This window comes from Triturus cristatus, chromosome 1_2 (assembly GCF_964204655.1).
Source record: "Triturus cristatus chromosome 1_2, aTriCri1.1, whole genome shotgun sequence".
Lineage (NCBI taxonomy): Eukaryota > Metazoa > Chordata > Amphibia > Caudata > Salamandridae > Triturus > Triturus cristatus.
Genome location: NC_140580.1, coordinates 118,024,614 through 118,044,164, shown reverse-complemented (window position 1 = coordinate 118,044,164; position 19,551 = coordinate 118,024,614). Strand labels below are relative to the sequence as shown.

The 19,551-nt window shown below is 44.0% G+C and overlaps 1 protein-coding gene across 1 annotated transcript in view; it reads right to left on the bottom strand.

Moving 5' to 3' along the window:
- Positions 1–11,585, bottom strand: part of LOC146866928 (importin-9-like) — a 283,453-nt gene extending 271,868 nt beyond the window's left edge. Inside the window, exon 1 of the mRNA XM_085603249.1 lies at positions 11,197–11,585. Within this exon, the coding sequence (XP_085459375.1) occupies positions 11,197–11,521 (325 nt within the window). The 5' untranslated portion in view covers positions 11,522–11,585. The remainder of the gene's footprint in view (positions 1–11,196) is intronic.
- Positions 11,586–19,551: the final 7,966 nt, after the last annotated feature.

Sequence of the window (19,551 nt, the reverse complement as noted above, 5' to 3'; positions counted from 1 at the left end):
TCCCCCCCCTCCTTTTCGCATTAGCCCTGGAACCGCTGGCACACTGGATTAGGAGGGATAGGTCGTTCTGGGGCCTGGCATTGAGTGATGAGTGGGAGGAGCGTATTTCTCTATATGCAGATGACATTGTGTTATACATGGCCAGGCCCTACCACTCGATCGCACAGGCGCTACACCTCTTTGATTTGTTCGGTAGCTATTCGGGCTACACAATCAATTGGGGAAAGTCAGTGATTTTCCTGCTCTCAGGCCCTCCACCGAGAGTCCCGACTCGGTGTCCCGCTTCCATTGCTGTGGACAGATTCAAATATCTGGGACTCTACATTACACGGGACAGGGCGGAGTTCTTCGCCAGGAACCTGGAACCCCAACTATCGCGTCTTAAAACTGACGTGCACCACTGGAGGTCGCTGCCTCTCTCCCCGATGGGTCGGGCGGCGCTGTTTAAAATGCTCGCATTGGCGCGCCTGCCTTACATCCTGCAGAACACGCCATACCCGATACCAGCGGGGGTGTTCAAGAAGATAGCGCAGGAACTACGTGTCCTGCTCTGGGATGGTGGCAGTCCCAGAATATTGTTGCCCAAGCTGACGAGGGGGGTCTTTGATGGGGGGATGGCCCTTCCGGACGTCAGGCTCTATTACTGGGCCTCCCAGTTACAGGTGGTAAATGGCTGGGTCTACGCGGATCGGTCGGAACCGGCCTACAGAGTGGACCGATGGGTAATGCCGCACGGTAATTGCGAGCCCCTGTTGTATGCCCGTAAACAGGGTAGGGATTGGCCGTCACATACCAGAGTGGTGATTCAATGTTGGAGGGAGGCCAATGAATACTTGGGGTGGTCGGACTCCCTGACGGGACGAACCCCTTTATGGCACGGGGACCTGCTGTCGGACGTGACTAGATTGACAGGGTTTCGGGGCTGGAAGCTCATAGGAATCGAATACCTGGGGGACGTCTGGAAGGGAGACGCTCCGCGGTCTTTTTCTTACCTTGAAAAAGAGTATGACCTACAGGAATCCCAACACTACCACTACCTACGCCTCACCCACGCCCTGCGGACGCACATAAGGTGCGGCACGTCCATCCCAGAGTACTCCCCTCTGGAGGATAGGCTACTCCTGGACCCAATAGCAGGAAAACTCACTTCCACAATATACCGCAAACTCATCAATAACATGACGGACCCCCTGGTCACATTGCGGGAGAGATGGGTGGGGGACATAGGGGAACTGGAGAACGAAGACTGGCAGGACGCCCTGCAGAGCCCAAGGGAGATTGCAATCCGGTGTGGGTTCCGGTTAGTACAGCTTAAGATCCTGCACCGAGTATATTACCCCCGCACCCATCTGTACGCTTGGGGGAGGAGCAGATCGGCCCTTTGTGTACGGGGATGTGGGGAGGAGGGCACCTTCTATCACATCCTATGGGAGTGCCCCCAGATAATCCTGTTTTGGACCAAGGTAGTTGACATAATGACGGCAGTGGTGGGCTCAGTGGTCCCGCTGGAGCCCCGATGGCTGCTATTAATGATTAGGAGCGACTCGGACTGGACTAGACACAAGGAGATTTGGCTGGCCCTAGCGGCGGGGTTGGCGAAGAGGAATATCGCAAGGGACTGGGGCTCGCGGACCCCGCCCAAATGGGACCAATGGGTACGGGATATGGACTGGTGCCAAAGGGCCGAAGAAACTATCTACAAAAGCAGAGGTTGCACCAAAAAATGGCATAAGATATGGGGGACATGGCGGAAATACAGGCAGCCGGGGGGAGGACTGGGACCCTAACAGCTATTGTTATTTGTCTCATCTGTGTCCTTGAAGGTCGGTCATTGTTCAGAGGATGGGTAATTCACTGCATGTATCGTGCTAAATGTCCTGTATTGTTCGATGGTCTGAGCAAAGTTAATAAAAAGATTTATAAAAAAATGAAAAAGAAAAATATGCAACTCATGTTTTCTAATGCTGTTGGACAAAGTATGCCGAATGTTTGAATCAAGGAAACTGACTTTTCTGTGCATCCTGTCACGAGAACACCACCACCTCCACACCCAGGCCTTGGTTCTCTTCTCTTGGACCTCTTCAAATGCTAATAGGCTGGCAGAAGTGGGAGAGCAAGAGCAAATGGGCCTCTAGATGCTTTAGGCAGGGAAAAGGTTACTTTTTAAAGTACTGTTTCCTTAATATTTATCGAAAATTCAACTTCACCACTGAATTGTATTTTTAGCAACTATCAAAAATAGTTGTTTTATTGTGTTTCCCAACTGACAGTGAAAATATCTTATCGGGAGTTTTCACTGCAAGAACAACTTTAACATTAAATTCCTACATGGCCTACCATGTACCCTGCCTTACAGGCCTTAGGGTGACATCGATATTTTAAAGTAAGGTTTTGACCTGTCAAAGGGGCTCTTTTGACAATTCAAATTTACAATTTAAACCTGCAACAGCCAGGATAGAAATGGCAGGCCTGCAGCCATGTTTGCGCTGTCACTGCAGTGGATGACACAATGGATGCTGCAGTGCACTACTGATATTTAACTTACAGGCCCTGCATATCCTCTGTACCATATACCAGGGATATACAGGTAAGTTAAATATGCCGCTTTCGTTACATTGAAAGGGGGAACATGCACTTAATGGTTAGCATGGGTAAACACCACCTAGTCCTACAGCCAGCAAAAATATTAGGTGTTCAAAGGGCAAAGAAATCATGGGAAACCTTGCAGAAACGGCAAATTTTCTACAGGGTCACCTATAATGAAGCATAGCACAGGATTGCGGGTGAAATTTCCCTGTCTCTAAAAAAAATGTCGCTCAGTACAAAAGGATTAGGTTACCGGTATCCCTTTCATTACACTATACCCCCTTGTGTTATATGCGTCTTTATTATCGAATTAGTTCGTTGTGAACTCCACATCAACCCCGATTCATAAATAAGTAGTCAGGATAACACTAAGACCTAGGCCCAAAGTCACTGATCAATCGGTCACAGGTGGGGTGGCTGGTAGCCAGCAGACAAACACATGAACAGAAAACCTTAGATCAATCCCACAGATAGGCGCAGCAACACTACAATGGTCAGGGAGTGTTGTCCAAACAAAGCACAAATGGCCGGAGAGGTATGCGCGCTCCCAAAACACCATAAAGTTAGATGCCACATGAGTTAGAAACATATAGTCAATAAGGACACAGCATATGCAGTGATCACGCGCTCCCATTGCCGGACATCTGGACATATTACTCACTGGCCACATTGTGACAATGCAAGGTCGAGGCCCACCTATAAGTTCCATTAGACAACTAATTTACGACTCCAAAGGCAGCAACATACGTTCCTCACCATACACGGATCACCGGAAATACTTTATTACCTACAATGAACTGTATAAAAGGAGGACACAAACCAATTATAAATTGAGACAGCCCTCAGACCCTGTGCTTGCAACTGTTCTCCCGGCAACTCTGTTTAATTAAACAAACTGTTCCTGTTTTGCCAAATGCCTCTTGTTTTTTCAAAATATTTTATGTTACAGCAATAGTGGTACAATGACGAAAAGCACAAACAGTAGAAATTGGTATTTACGATTACAATGCAAATGTGACTTCAAAATGCAATAACTAGAGAACCGGGTAATGGCTGGAACAGCTCTGCAATCAGGACAAACAGTTGCAGCTAATAGAACACACAGCCACAATAAACGGCAGCCCCTCTGGCACCAGATTGAAGTATGCAGACGTTTGGAAAGCTCCTTACTCCGTTATATTGATCTCCCAAGACCTCATGGTCAGAAGACCGCAAGAATTGTGGTCTATTTTATGGACATGCTTTCTAGCCAATGTCAAGAGGGTTTCGTCTCAACATCAAGATGCCAATTTGGGGTCTGTACTGCGCTCAAATAAGAAATAATAATAGTTATTCAAACTAGGGGACCACCAGTCTGCAATTTAAAAGGACTGCCCGTAAATTCACTCCAATGTCCATCACTGATGTTTTAATGGACAGCATTTACCCTTTATTTTAGACATTCTGGTAAAAAAAGAGGTTAATTCTGACTGTTAAGATGCTGCAGATTAAAAGTCCAATGCAGGATGTTGAACTCAGTCACAGTATAGGCTGTCACCCTGCACAACAATTATGGAAAAACTGCATCGGCTGAAGAAGCCATTACGAACAGCAGTCCGAAATTAAGGATTGTCCATGTAAATAAAGGAGAGGCGGTCACCCTACCGGAGACAGAAATCACTTTGAATGTGAGACTCATTATTTTAAACTTGCATTTAGAAACAATATAACATAGGCTGCCACAAAATATGCAAAGAATTAGGTTCAAGATAAAATAGTACTTCCAAAGTACAGATTATAGTAATACGTAAACTGTACTTAGTGCAAGCATTTCTTTTAACAACTGTCCATTAAATGTTTATTTCCTAACTTAGGCTGTTAGTGTGTGGGGAACAGTGGCGGGATTCCTCAAAGTACTCTTACTGCATTTTTCAAGACAACATGCAAAAAAAAAAAAAATACAGAAGATTTCCAAAGTGCTTTTGTTTTATGCACTATTAAAGAGCAAAGGCTGAGTTCATATGGAGTTCATATTTTTATCTGGCAATGTGGATTTCTGTGTTTGCTAAATTGATGTCCTACTGTTCTACACAGTGCATCCGGGATACATTTATAATCTAATGTTGCATTTCCTGGGGGGAAAAAAACGTGCTTAGGAGACTTAAACTGCATTTTTATATTAGACACCCTTGACTGTTGTGAGTCTCATCAGCACATCATGTATGTCACAAAAAGTTAAACGGAGGTTTGCATTGGGTTATTGAATTAAAGTTACCTTAATATTAGGAAATGCTTGGGGGTTTAGATGACTGAAAGATGCCAATTAGGTTGTTCACTCTCATACGCTGCTCAAATGAGGTGCAACTTATCTTTCTGAAACTGCTAAATGTGTTCTTTTGGTTTGGGGATTAATATTTGATTTGTTACTAGCTCTAGTGCTTAGCCTAAGAGAGTAAGTGTATTGCACATTTATACCAAACATCTTATTATGGTGGATTCTCTCCCGAGAACCACTTCAAAGATGCCTTCTGTAGGAATTTGGCTCTGTATATACTATACCAAAATGAGGTATAGTGTGCACAGAGTCCAGTGGAACCCCAAAGGTAGGCAGAGGTAAAAGTAGATGGCACCTCACTCTCTATTTGTGGTAGTGCGGGCAAGCAGTAAGGCTTTATCAGAGGGTAGTGTTAAGCATTTGTTGTACACACTCAGGCAGCAAATGATGTCACAACTCAAAGACTGAACTCAGACCAATTTGTTTCTTTCAAAAATATTATGTAGTTCATTTATTTTTTTAGAGCCAAGCAAGCCTGGTACAGGTAAGTGTAAATGGTACTTTTTAAGGTAGGTTGAACAATACAAGCAAGCTGAATGAAAATGCCTCTGTTACAGGTTTGTAAATCTTTTCGATACAGTGGAAATTGATGATTGGATTACTTTTCAGATTACTTTATGAATTACTTTTTATACTCAGTGTGAAATGGCTAGATATCAAACTGGGATATTTCCTAGAGAAAAGGTAAGTTAAGCCGTTTTTGGTTATTGGCAGTTTTCAAGTTCTCATACAAAACCAACTACACACCATTTAGAACAATTTGCAAGGAAAAACAGTCAATGTATTCCTATGGAGAAGACGTGGTTATCGTTAACAGGTAAGTACTTGGTTGTGGGAGTTGGATTTCTGGGGTTAGACCAGGGTTCCCCCAGGGTCAAGGATGCACTCTCAAACCAACCTCAGCAGCACTAGGGAGGCCGGGTGCAGAGTGCTGAGGCCCAATGGAGGATAGGGTGCCACCGGTTGGTGGCAGCTCATGAGCAGGCCACAAGGTTGTGGGAGCAAAGTTCTGGTGTTAGGCTCAGGGCATAGGGGGGGAATCAGAGTTAGCACACAAAGTGCACCCGCAGCAGCACAGGGGCAGCTGGGTACAGGGTGCTCTTTTGGCACTGGGTGCCCTGTTTTCAATGGGAGTTGCTGGTTTTGGATTTTTGCTGCAGGCTCGGTCCAGGAAGACTTCCAGGAGAAACCAACGGCTGGGCAGGTAAGTTGGAGGGCTCGGGGACGTAGGTGCACTTCGGGTTCTCTTCTCCAGGGAGCAGGGTTGCTGAATGCTAGGTGTCTTTTGAGGTCGGATTTCACCTTACAGGGCCACTCGCAGTTGGGGGGGGGTCTCTGTGCAGAGGCTGCAGGTGAAGTTGGGGAGTCCTGGAAGAGTCAACTCACAGTGGACTCGGACTCTGGAGTGCTGGGGACCTCACTGGGACGGGTGGGCCACATGAACTGGGGCTGTAAGCAACACGTACAGTGGTGGTTCCAGGCGTCGGGTTTTGTTGTCCTCAGCAGGCTCAGAGTCCATCTTGGGAGTTTCTTTCGAACAGAGCTGCTGTTCACAGGAGATCCGGTCTTTGTTGAAGGCACTCAGTCAGGTCACTGGCTGAAAGACAAGGCGACTTTTGGCGCAGAATCTGTGGATACTGCAGAGCTTCACCTAGCCTCCCCCACCTGAGGGGAGGGGTTTGCAGAGGTGGGCACACCTCCTGGCTTGTGCTGATTTTTCCCGCCTGCCTTCCCGCCGAAAAGGAGGGGAGACAGGAAGGGGGCCAGCTCCTGCTAGCAGGAGAGGCTGGGGGGGGGGGTCGCATTACAAGGGTGGCAAGGCCCTTGAAGCTCCCCTGTCACAGATGGCCCTTCCTGGCCTGGCGGAGGTGTGACCACCCCTGCCCAAGAAAGTCCCGAAACATATCTCGTTGAGGCAGGCTGGTGTGTACCAGTCAGGGAACCCACCGGAGGATGGTCGTTTTTCAGGGAGCATCTCTAAGATGCCCTCTGAGTGCACTCTTCATTAAATCCAACACTGGCATCATTGTGGGTTTAATGTCCTGAGAAGTTTGATACGAAACCTCTCAGTTTTCACTAAAGCCATTATGGTGCTGTGGAGTTTGTAATGACAAACAGTCAGCACCATATACCCTTAATGGCATTACTGCACTTACAATGTCTAAGAATTGGTTTAGACACTGTAGTGGTACAGGCTCATGCACCTGTACCCTCACCACTGGTATAGTGCACCCAGCTAGAGCGGTGGCTGACCTATGCCAGGGCAGTGTGTTGAAAGCACGGCACACAGGTATGTGTGCCATGTCGACTCTACACTTTGTTCTGCACCAAAACACGCAGCCTGCAATGGCAGTGTGTGTTTGTGTAAAGGTACAGGGTGTCGAAGGGTGACACAATAAGTGCTGCAGCCCTTAGAGACCTTCCCTGGCCACAGTGCCCTTTTTACCCATGGTATCTTCTACAAGAGACAGACATGTGGCCGGAGAGGTGTCAATTGGGGGTACCGCGTACAGTTTTGGGAAAGAACACAGGCCCTGAAAACCTGATTGGCAGGGTCCCAGGGCACATCAAGTCAAAGTGCATCAGTCGTCTGGCAAAAAGGGGGGGGGGTTACTGCAACAGAAACCCAGCTTCCTACACCTTCCTTTTATTATCATACATTTGGTGAATAGGTCTAGCTCATCTTGAATGTTGACCGATGATCTCCTGTGCACCTTAGCCCTCACAGTTTGCAAAGGCCTATATTTTTTCACTAAGTCAGGCTGATAAAGTTAAATGTTGTAGCTCAAATAGTGACAGGAAAATAAATTAACTTGTTGTATATTTTAAGACAGCTAAGATTGAAAGTAACTACTTCCTTGGAATTGTACCTTCTTTCTTTGAATACATTTTGTTCTTAAACACAATGCCAGTTACACTTCTGACACTGTATCACAAAATATACTGATCGCAAAACCAAGGATATAATTCTTACTGCTGACCTTCAATGACCACATAAAAATTGGCTATATTTATCCCCCATTGTCCTCCATTCTGTGATAATTCAAACCAGAGGCATTCAAATAGATCCTGCTCTGCTTTGTAATGTATACAGTGAGAAAAACTTGAGGATGAACATCAGAAGACATCGGCTCCAGCATTCGCAGAATCCTATTTTCCAATGTGTACATTCCTTGCCCATGTATTTTCTCACAGTGCAGGCCTCGAAAAATCAAAAAATGTTACTAGACCTGCAGGTCAAGTAACTTGAATAAACTACTCAACCTAACTGTAATGAACTTGACCAGTAAACTGGTCTCAAATTGTGTGATCATTGACAAATATTTTATTTTAAAGAGTTGCCTTTTTCTTCATTCTCATATGAGTGCACCTTTAAATATGAGAGTTCAGCCTTCCTTACAAAACAAAACTCTTTTTTGGGTTAAGTAGACTAAATGTTTGCTTCATGTGCAATAAGAATCTAGCCCACATATAGGGTACACATGATCCCCGACTTGCCTCTCAATTTACTAAAAGCATTGCTATCAGTGCAGAGGCAGGAATGTTTCTTAGTTCATGTTTAAACACTCATTTTTAATAAATATAGTACCTAAGCATGATGTGGTAGCGCACAGTCATTTACAGACCGGAAATGACGAAGAAATTGTCAAAAACCTTCCCACCACCTTGCAGCTTTACTGATAAACTATATAATGTATTAACAATAATCTTTGAAAATTGGTTTTCAGAAAACATTTATCATTTGCACATCATCAATTAATGTGCTCTGATTTATTTTCATCCTATTAAAATATATTTCTCATCATCGCACAGAAGTGCAAAAATGGGCTTTCACAACTACTGTACAGTTGATTTATTAGCTATTTAAATGTGTTTTAGGAAAACCCTGATACCCTACATACTTTCCTTTCAGATTTCGTACAGTAGGTCAGACAGTTCACTTTACAAAATCCTGGAACTCTGTAGTCGAAGAACAAAAAGTAATTGTAAACTGACTTCGGACCTCTGTCTCTGAACACAGAGCAAATGTGACACAATCAAGATTTAAAGGCATCTTTATAACTCCTTTACTTTCTGAATGAACAGAACAAGTTCTTTGTCAACTCGCCAGAACGGGCGAGTAAGTCCTAAATATAGCTCTATCAGATAAAATCTGACTTGCCACAGCGAGAGGGTGAGTGGATTTTTCGAGGTCTGCAGTGCTATGAACTCAAGGTTATTGCTTCCTTTTAGTGCAACCTAAGGCTCTTGATATTTTGTACCATGTGTGTCCAGACATTTCTTTTCGCATCCAAACCTTGAGCCGATCACCTGACCTGGCTGGAGTGGTGAAGTAGCATTAGCCTAGTAACAGAAAGGCTGTTTACCTGACTAATATTTATAGAAATACCTAGCATTACACAATCTGCACCTGCAGATAATGTTTCTTGCTACAGTCTTGCATCCTCAAACTGCATGCCACCTCACAAACATCTAGCTGCATCCCCAAAATCCAACATGAAAAACTGACTTTTAATTAAAACTTCCCTATTTTCCCTCTCCATTTTTCTTTAAAATGACCCTCTCATTCTCTGCATGCCTCTCCTCTCTGAGCACAAGCTTCTGTCACATAGATGTGTGCCTTAATCTCTACTATTGTATTTCAGCAAATTGCCCACAACTCATTTTCAAAAACACAACCTCTCTTTCCTCTGAAAGTCAGACTGCTCCAACCCAAAAATACCTAATTAACCACTAACCTTGGGTTCCGAAGCAGCGTGCTTCCCAGAAAAAAATCACTGCAAAACCTCGAAATGGGTATTAAGCGCGATTAAAAACAATTACAATATGTAAATTCAGAAAATTTGCTGCCCAAAAACATTGTGTTTGATATAACAGACTATCATGTTGCTCCACCTGTGAGATGCTAGTCTACTCATAGGATATCCATAACTGACTAATTAATTAGTGCCTTTTTTGTTATGGTATGGGAACAGGAATGTTTCTAAGTTCATGTTTAAAATCTATAACTTTTAATACACGTCCATCAATGCAGTGTGGCAAGACCGTAAGCTCCTTATTATACTGTTGCTGCCAAGATCGATCTGAGGAAAGGGGAAGAACGCTATATAGGATGTATATAATGCTTCAACAAGCCTTTCAGTCAGCACCTGTCAGTCATTGGTCTGTTATTCACATTTTACTTCCACCCTAGAGCAGTGTTTATTAAACTGTGGTCGGGAGACGTGGGTCCGCAACTGCTTTGAAAATTAAATATAATAAACAGATATAGATAGATAGATATATCTCTAACACACAAAATTGAACATTTTAAAACATTCTTTAAATGTGTGAAGAAGTTTGAAATTGGAGGCTATAAATTAAGTTAGTGGCCTCAGATTCAATTGTGAGAGCAGTGCAAGTGCATCAAACAGACTATAGTATGGATGATGAGCAGCCTCAACTTGCATTTAGAAAAGCTCCAACCTTCCCAATAGCATAAAAATGGATTTACTTTTAATTATAATAGTTGGTGTGTATTTGATGAACGTTTGTTTCTGTATTTTCTGTGTATTATTTTCCAGGTCAAGTAATCAAAAAAATGCTTAGGCAGAGGTGCCCAGCTACCAGTAATAACTCAGTGAGGGTCCCCAAAATTCAATAAAGATTCAGTGGGGGTCCCCGAGTTCCAGTAATGATTAAGTGGGGGGGGGTCCACAGACGTCAAAAGGTTAACGACCACTTCATATATTTACGCACTGTCTAGGAGTCTATGTTAATCAAAAGAGAGTGCTGTGTCTGGTACCAACATTCATGTTAAAGAAGGAGAATCCCCCAAAAAATGCTCCTTATACCAGTGGTCAAATTTTAACAAGTGTGCATGAGTGTTAGTTTCGAATCTTCAAATTTGTCCAGTTGCATACTGTTAATGTATTATACAGACCAATACCATAAACCTATTTTGAATTGTACTCGTGTTAGACATATGTCTATAAAATTGACAATTTGTCTTAAACTTTGTCCTGAATTTTGACCCTCTGTCCAGAATTTTAACACCCACTGTCCAGAATTTGCTCCCATTGCATGTGGTCAACCTACTTCAAACATACCATTGCTTTCAAGCAATCCTCCTTTAGTGGGTAACCTCTCGTTTTTTACCCACATATTAAGATAGTAAAGTGCAGTTCTAGGGAAAGTAATACAAGTCAGACCTACAATACAGTTATAAAAGACGGTTAACGCAACTATGACAGGTGTGACAGACTTGTGCACTCATCACATGTGCCGCCCATGCCCTATGGTACCCCAGCACTCACCCTCGGTCTCCTCCAGAACCTTCAGTTGCTCCTCCGCTGCGGCGCGCACCTCGTGGGTAACGGACAGGATGCCACTCAGGGTTTCTAGCAAAGCCTCCTTCAGGCCCTGCTGCAGGGGAGAGCCAAGCCCCATGCCGCCCGGTGCAAAGCTTGCCTGCCAGAAAGGAGGAGCTGCCGAGCCCTCCAAAGAGCCAGCAGCCCCATCCCGGACCTCTCCTGGAGGCAGAGCTGCAGCCATCTTGAAGAGGAGCTGATTCCGAGTGCAGTCATAGACGAGAACTAGGCGGCAGGAAAACGCAACGCGGTTTTCAGTGAAACCTTGCATTACTGTGTATGTGTACCACAGCCTTGACAGAAACGAAACAGACGCTTAAAGTAATGGGCAAATATTTTACACAAATTGAAAAAATAAAATCTTACCAAGAGAATAGCTTGTAATTAGAAAATAATACGAAATGTAAGAGCTTTTTTGCAACAATGTATTGTTTCCCTTTGACATTGCAGCTTTGGAAAAACAAATTCCAGTTCCTCTGTGACCAATCTGTTTACGACAATTTTTGGAAGGGGTACGCCCTGTGACCAGGTCATCTAGATTGCTCTTCGAGTGTCTTTGGGAGTGGGGCTGACACGCCTATTACTGAAGGGGCGCTTTTCGAATGTGAGGTTTAATGCGTGATTTCATAAAATATTCAAACACTAACCTCCTATTTCAGAAATTTACAAAACTCTAATTATTTTCAATATTATCAAAACTATTATTTAATTTGCAACACTTAAAATGCTTAATGCCAAGAAATGCTTGCAACTTTTTGACTGAAATAAAATATTGGTAATTACTTCTGGCTTGACAACGTACAAGTTGCTATACATTTGCTGCCAAACTTTCAACTTTGATCAAAGGGAGAAACGTGCCCTACTGCAAAGGCCTGAATAACGGTAAACGGGGTGGAGGGCCAACTAAAAGTTTTTTTTTTTCCATCTTCAAAAAAAAAATTGTGTTTCATGCAAATACATTCTAACCACACCAAGTAAACGTATAATATTCTCGTCCAGAATGTCAGCAATTGTAGTATCCTGCTGGACACTTTCTAGTGTCTCAACAGGCACTAGGTTACCAGCCGCTCCCTCGAGGCTGAACATACACCCATCCAACACAGCCGTCACCTGTCAGGTGACCCTGTAAATAAAAGAGACGAGTGCACGTGCTCGAGGACAATTTAGTACCCTCAATAACGTGTGTCTGTGTCTTCCTTTACTAAGTATGTGGGTCTTGAGCCCACAACTTTACAATGGCGACGAGGGGTCTGACCCCACCTTCTGTGCCGCCTAAACTGCCCTGAAGAAGGAGGGTGTATGGCTCCATAGATGCTGCACCATAGCCTGTCAGGGGAAGTAAGCCCCTCACCCCCACGATGAGAGTGAACCCTTTCGCTACCAAAAGAAGGCGAGAAAGGAGACTGGTTGTTTCCAACACCACACCGCAGCTGCTGCCATAGGCCTGCCCCCAACTGCGCTGTCACACGCTGCCTGCAGTGGCAGGATTAGCGAGGCAGACAGACTCGTACGAGTCTGTGGAGAAACTGAGCAACAGCCCGATGAGGAGTGGAATACTCCCTGTTGTGCCCACCCGATGTGTCCTAACACATACAAATAAAGGTATGATCTGGTTTGGGCAGGATGCCTAGTGCAGTACCGCCAGCCCCCACCAATGGGAGTGGGGCATGACCCTCTGCCTAGTTGGCTGGGTCCCCTCATCTTCAAGATGGAGGGGACTGAGATGTGTGCTTCTCTCGCCTCCCCCACCTGAGGGGTGGGGTTAGCAAAGGTGGGGACACCTCTCCTCCTAGCTTGATTTTCCCACTGATTCTCACACCCAAAGTGGGGGGCAGAACTGATGGGGCCAGTTGCTGGGGGCAGCAAAACACAAGGACAGCTTACAAAGGCAGAAGGCCTTTAAAGCTTCCCCTTCGTGGACCCTGGCCATCGTAGGAGAGGAGGCATGACTCCTCTGCCCAGGATGGGCTTTGTTTCTGGACCCAGAGAGCAGAGGCTCTCTACCCAGGGATCCAGAAACCTGTCTGGTGGTGGCAAATGGCAGGTAGCCATTCAGGAACCACACCAGGGCTGGTCATTGTTCAGTGGCATCTCTAAGATGCCCTCCAAGTACATTTTATATTAAATTCCACACTAGTATCAGTGTATCAGTGTGGATTTAATGTGCTAACGTTTGCTACCAAACTTTCCAGATTTTAGTAAAGCCATTATGGATCAGGGAATTCATAATGACCAACTCACAGCCCATATACTATTTATGGCTTTCCTACACTTTCCTTGTCTAAGAATGGACTTATACACTGTATAGGTACAGGGCTCATGCCACTGTACCCTCACCTAAGGGCTAGTGCACCCTGCTAGAGGGGTGACTTACCTAAGGCCACAGGTAATGGGTTGCAGGCATGGCACACATGGATGTGTGCTGAGTCAACTCTTCACTTTTCTCTGCACCAGAGCACGCAGCTTGCAATGGCAGGGTATGGGTGCTAAGGGTAGCACAATAGTTGCTGCAGCCCATAGAGGCCTTGCCTGTTCACAGTGCCCTTGGTATCAATGGTACCTTTTACAAGGGGTTTAACTGTGGCCAGAGATGTGACAATTGTGGGTATAAAGGTACAGTCTCAGGAAAGAACACAGGCCTTGGGAACCTGATTGGCAAGGACTCAGGGCACATCAAGTCAGGTTGCATCAGATGTCAGGCCACAGGTGGGGGGTAACCATGCAAAAAGGGGCACTTTCCTACACACAGCCTCTACACAAAACGTTTGGGGTGGCAGTCAAGCGACTGTACTTATATGATTTGGGTGATATTAAGCCAAATCTCAAGTGCATTAGTTAAGGCTTTACTGTAAAGTTTATAGGAAGTGATAAGTACACAGGACGGGTCACTGGGTGATATATAACAATATTTAGGTCAGCGTGCTTCTTGGTATTGTTGGAACATAGGTCCTCATGGGCTAACAAGAGCCTTGCTAGCTTCATCAGTAATTTTGAGAGACTTTTTGGGGGCAGAGCAGTCTTCAAGAGGTCTCTAGCAACCAGATGGTCTGTGACAACCTGGCTAAACATATAGATGTTAGAGTTCGGATTCTGAGTAATGTCTCATACAAATTTATTTTAGAGATCCCCGCTCAGCTATTGCAAGCTTGGAGCACATAGATAAAAAGCTGGCATATCATGCATAGTTATGACGAACTAGATTAACTCCAAACAGATCTGTGCTTGTGTAGAACCTGCCAGTAATTTGAAAAAGAGCCTATAACATTGGCATTGAGCCCAGTCAAGCCAGCATGTGATGCGATTAAAAATAAACAAATGCTCCATATGCCAGTGTAGGCATCAATTTGCTTTCAATAACTTAGCGTATTGCTGTGAGATCCGGGCCAGAGAGATTTTGAAGGCGGCCCCAGAAAGCAAAAATAAGGGCCTTGGCTGATGTTGCCAAAACCTCGAGATGAGGGGTTGGAAAGCCATTTTTATTATTTCAAACTTCTAGGTTCTTGATGCCAGGTGCTCTTTTAATCTTCTGGGTATTTCTATACCAAGCTCCTTTTTTTTGCTTGTTAACGAAGATTAAGATCTTAGTTTTCGATGTGTTGATACTGAGTTTATCTCACAGTAGTGAGCCAGAGAAGTTAAGGCTCTTTGAAGACCAATTGTGGTTTGGTGAAGAAGCCTCGTATCATCGGCGTATTGTTGCACTAGCACCCTCTTCCCTTGGAGTTTCAGTGGAAAGTAGTTCGCTCTGCTGAGATGGTCATTCAGATATGCAAGATAAAAAGTTGGTATAAATCTTGTGTGAGTAGGCCCATTTGCTGGATATTCGTACTTTGACCCATGTGTTTGTATGGAGACTCCTTGTTGTGTCCAATAAACGTGGTGGAATCCCCCATGCATCCAGTTTGGCCTACAGCAGCTGTCTATCTACTTTGTCGGATGCTGTTGCAAAATCAATAATTACACTATCGAGCTGCTGAGCCTCCCTTTTAGTCACATTATTGATTAGGATAGACAAACATAGTAGATTGATCTCCGTACCCTGACCCTTTTGAATGCCAGTCTGTGTGGTGGGAATTATTTTATTATGTTGTGCCCAAGCCTCCAATTCCTTGTGTAGGATTTTCCCCTCCACGAACAAAGGAGCAATCAGTCTAACGTTTTCAGGCTTGTCCCTTGCACCTTTCTAATATATTGGGACTACACCAGTGCATTCTGAAAGCAGTAGTTAAACAAAGGAGTCGAATAGGTGGTCCATTTACTGATTGTGACCTTAGAAATGCTTGTAGGAAGGCCGCTGGGACCAGGAGCACCTGCAGTGTGGATTGATGCTAAAGCTTCCCTGGCTTTTCGTCCGTGATTTGAGTTGAAAGACGGCCTGCAGGGCTAAACATTCCATTCAAGTGCAACGGTTAAATAGCCCCTTGGACAGCAGATTGGTCAATGAATAACATAGATGTATGATGTCCAGTTAGCCGTGGGGATGTTAAACAACTCCTCTTGTTTTTGCTTCCCACTCGCCTTATAGACCATGAGCCAGAATTCTTTACAATCTCTTGCATTTATTGCTGCAAGACTGCTAACCACTGGGAATCCAAGTCACACTGTCTATTCATGTAAGGGCAGTGCCTCTAGTTCTTGAACACTGACTTGATCTTTTCTCTCTGTGCCATCTTTATTGGATCCGTGCACGCAGCCATTATGCATCTTTTAAGGTCTCTTTTCAGTTATGTTAGGTGGTAGCTATTCGTCAGGCAGAGGCATGTTTTGAGCAGCGGACCTTGATGAGGTTGCACTTATTTCAAAGAATTTAGTAAACTGTTGGTGAACTCTGGCCAGGTTTCTATTAGAGTGGAGGCCATATTTGAAGTGTGTGACAGAAATGAATCAAGGAATTTTATGGTTGGTGATTCTTGATGTACGTGCAACCTTATTCATTTGATTGGTTCCAACCCTGCTTGCTCTCCCAACCGAGTTTCCTTATGTAAGGTAGCAGTCATCAAATGAAAAGAACATGACAGTGTTGCATGATCCCTTATTAGGTTATGATAGATTTTAAAGTCTGAGATCGGATGCAAGTCTTGGATCGTGACCCATAGGTAGTCAAGTGTTTCCAGCCTTTCACGAGAGGCGTACGTGTTAGCAGCATCACAATCTGTGCTACTCTTGCCGTTCAGGGAGTGCAGGCCCATCGTATGGAGACTTGAGGACAGCTCGATGTCAAGTTTTGAACTTCTCTTGGAGGAGGAGGGATTTAGAGATGAAATGTTCCAAAGTTTGTCCTCAACATCTAGCCACTCATGGGCATTCATCTGTTTTAGCAGATCGACATTGAAATCGCCAGTTAATAGCCAGGTACAATTTAGGTGATCCTGTCGTAAGTCTTGCAGTGTTTCGATGAGATATTGTATTGTAGTACTTTTTTTCCTCATGATTCGGATTAAGATAGATATTTGCCAGTACTAATGAGTTTGATTGGCTCCACTATGCTGGAGAGGATAAGAATTTGATGATGACTATCGCTCCATTTAGTTTAGCCAGGATGGAGATGATAAAACCCAACTGATTGCATACGTGGATTGAGACACCCCAGATGTTAGGCCCCACTTGATGGAACTGAGTACAGGAGAGTGGTATTCAGCATAACCCCACGAGGAGTTTGCTGATAATTGCCATGTTTCTTGCAAGCAGATTAGATTAAATGTACATAGAGAATCCAAATGTGCTTGAGAAGACGTTAAGGTGTTATATCCCCTAATGTTCCAAGGAATGATCGTTAGGGAGGTTGACACTTTACCCGGAGGTGTTTATGGCAAATATGAGGTCACATTGATTAGCTTAGCTTCAACGGAGTTCAACATGTTCGACAGGCGACAAAAATCAACTCCCTGACTCTAGATTTTTATACATGATTACATCATTATTAAGGGAGGAGGGGGCTGTCGATTTTGAGTGCCTTTCAAGAATGTGAGCGTAAGATTAAAGGAATTTGAGGCAATATTGCTCCTGTGAGGCTGAAGCTGCTTGAGGGCAAAAATGGGGGATATTTTGCTATAGCCTGTTTGACTATCCTTATGCCAGATTCAGCCAGTCTCTTCTTTTAAGCGTGTACCAGGCGAACTTCGCTGTTATCAAAGAAGCAGACTTCTGTTCTTAAATTACTTTCATCACTCAGCCCTTTTGTGAAGGCGATGTAGTCTGTAAGCTAGGGATAGCGGCAAATAACTTTATTAGGTTGCTCCTGTTAGAGTATCTTCATTGCCCTGTGATGCATTTTCAGGGTATAACAGGATATTTTGCAAGAAAGACCCATTGCGCACTTAGGGTTGGACCCCGAGGGGACTAATGGAGACTCCCCAATGTCCCTTTGACACCTTGTCCGAGGGTGCCATGTACCCGACTTGCGCTGGCGACTTCATTCTAAATGACAATTTCAATTGAGTACGTAGAACCCATTTTGCATACATGCCAATCCTCCCGATTCAGGCAGGAGACTACTGATTTCAAGGCTAGTCTTCCGCCTTTCGAGTCCTGCATGCAGAAATCCAATTCGGATTGCCGAATCACGATCTGCTGGAAACAAGGCAAAAGTGAAATGCTGATGCCTGTCACATGCAATCCCTTCCCTCCTCCAAGAATTACCTGTGACATCAAAGATTAATGCTTTCTATTTAATACTTGGAGGGGGAGAGTAGTGCATGGGACAGGCCTGAACATTCTATTTTTATGGTAGTTGACATAGCGCATACATAAACAGAGTTTAGAAATCTGTTTTTTGTTTTCACTATGTTATTAAACTGCCAAAAATGAAATGCTGATTGTCTGTCACCATTCATGCCAATAGACACGATTTAGGCAGATTGCCTCTTCTTCAATCTAAGTATATGGGGCAAATACATTCTCCCAACTTTTTTTTGAAATCTCTCACTTGCCTGCTGTAAAAAGTTGGCTTGGATGCATTTTGACCTAGAAAAATGAGAGAGTACATTTAAGCCTTAAAGGTTTATTTTCTGATTCTAAGTCTTATAGAAATTGATCAATATACAGAATCAATGAATCAGTGTAGCGCTCAGTTAAAACGTGTAGAACTTACTTAAAATACAGAGTCAGTCAAAGAACTCCGTAAAGTTCGGGTCTGCAAAATACAAACTGTACAATTGGAGAGAAATCCGGCATGGATTCTCTTACAAGGGTCAGTAAGGAACGGCCTCTCTCACATCCAAAAACAGCACAACACTTTTATAAAGCTCTAAACGAAAGATTTCATATGTTCGCTACAGTTTTATATGGTTCTCACACATTAGACCAATCAGTTAAACAGGGTGCAACATTTGCAAGAAATTACATTTGGAAAATCTTTCATCATTCTCCAACATGGAGCATCTCACGGACACCACCTATATCAGAAAAAATATTGTTACATCGTGTGGAACTTTGCTAAGAAACACAGGTGCAACCTTGAACAGGAGCAGTTGTACTAAAGCAACAGTTTAATATTCTAGTGAAGGTTGTTGTCTTGCCTGTGAGTAGAACATTCAAGCATTATTCTATTGAAAGATTAAAATACGAGTTTATCCATGTGATGCAGGTCACTTGGCATTAAAGTCTGAAACAAGGTAGAGTATGAGATCTAAAGTTTCTATATTAGCAAGAGTTTGAGTTTAATTTCAGAAAAACAAAGTTATCCATTATTAGTATTAGTGTCTTAAATGTATGATCAGTGAGTCTAGTGGGCCGTCTCTCTCTGCCCACTTTTTTCATTTTACCCGCAGCCTCTTTTCAGAGATCAGTTATCATCTAACAACGTTTTTTTCTTCAGGAGTATCACCTTTTGCAGCTTCAACAGAAATGAAAGGATGATGGGCCAGGCTTGGCAGTTTGTGCAGTCCAGAGTATACATTTGAAATCTAGTACTCATAGTCCATTGTATAAAATTCAGTATTGTAAGTATTAGGATACAAATAATACATCTTGACTGAATGAGTGACTGTTTTATGGGATCAGAGGCTCAAAGTATCTAGAGCATGTTTAACGAGAGCCTTTGTTTTTTGGGGCAATAGACACAGAAACTTTAACTGACCTGCCCAGAGTGGTGTCGCCGTTGCTGTCTCCCCTCCCGCTGCCGCAACTGGACTCACAGCGGCCGCCGAGTGGAGGATGGGAGACTACATCCCCCAGACTGCCCTGCTCCTCGTGACGCCAATCCCGCGCCCGGAGCGCACATAAAACACCGCAGAGCCCGGCGGAGCGGGCGCTTTGTTTTTTGGGGCAATAGACACAGAAACTTTACCTGACCTGCCCAGA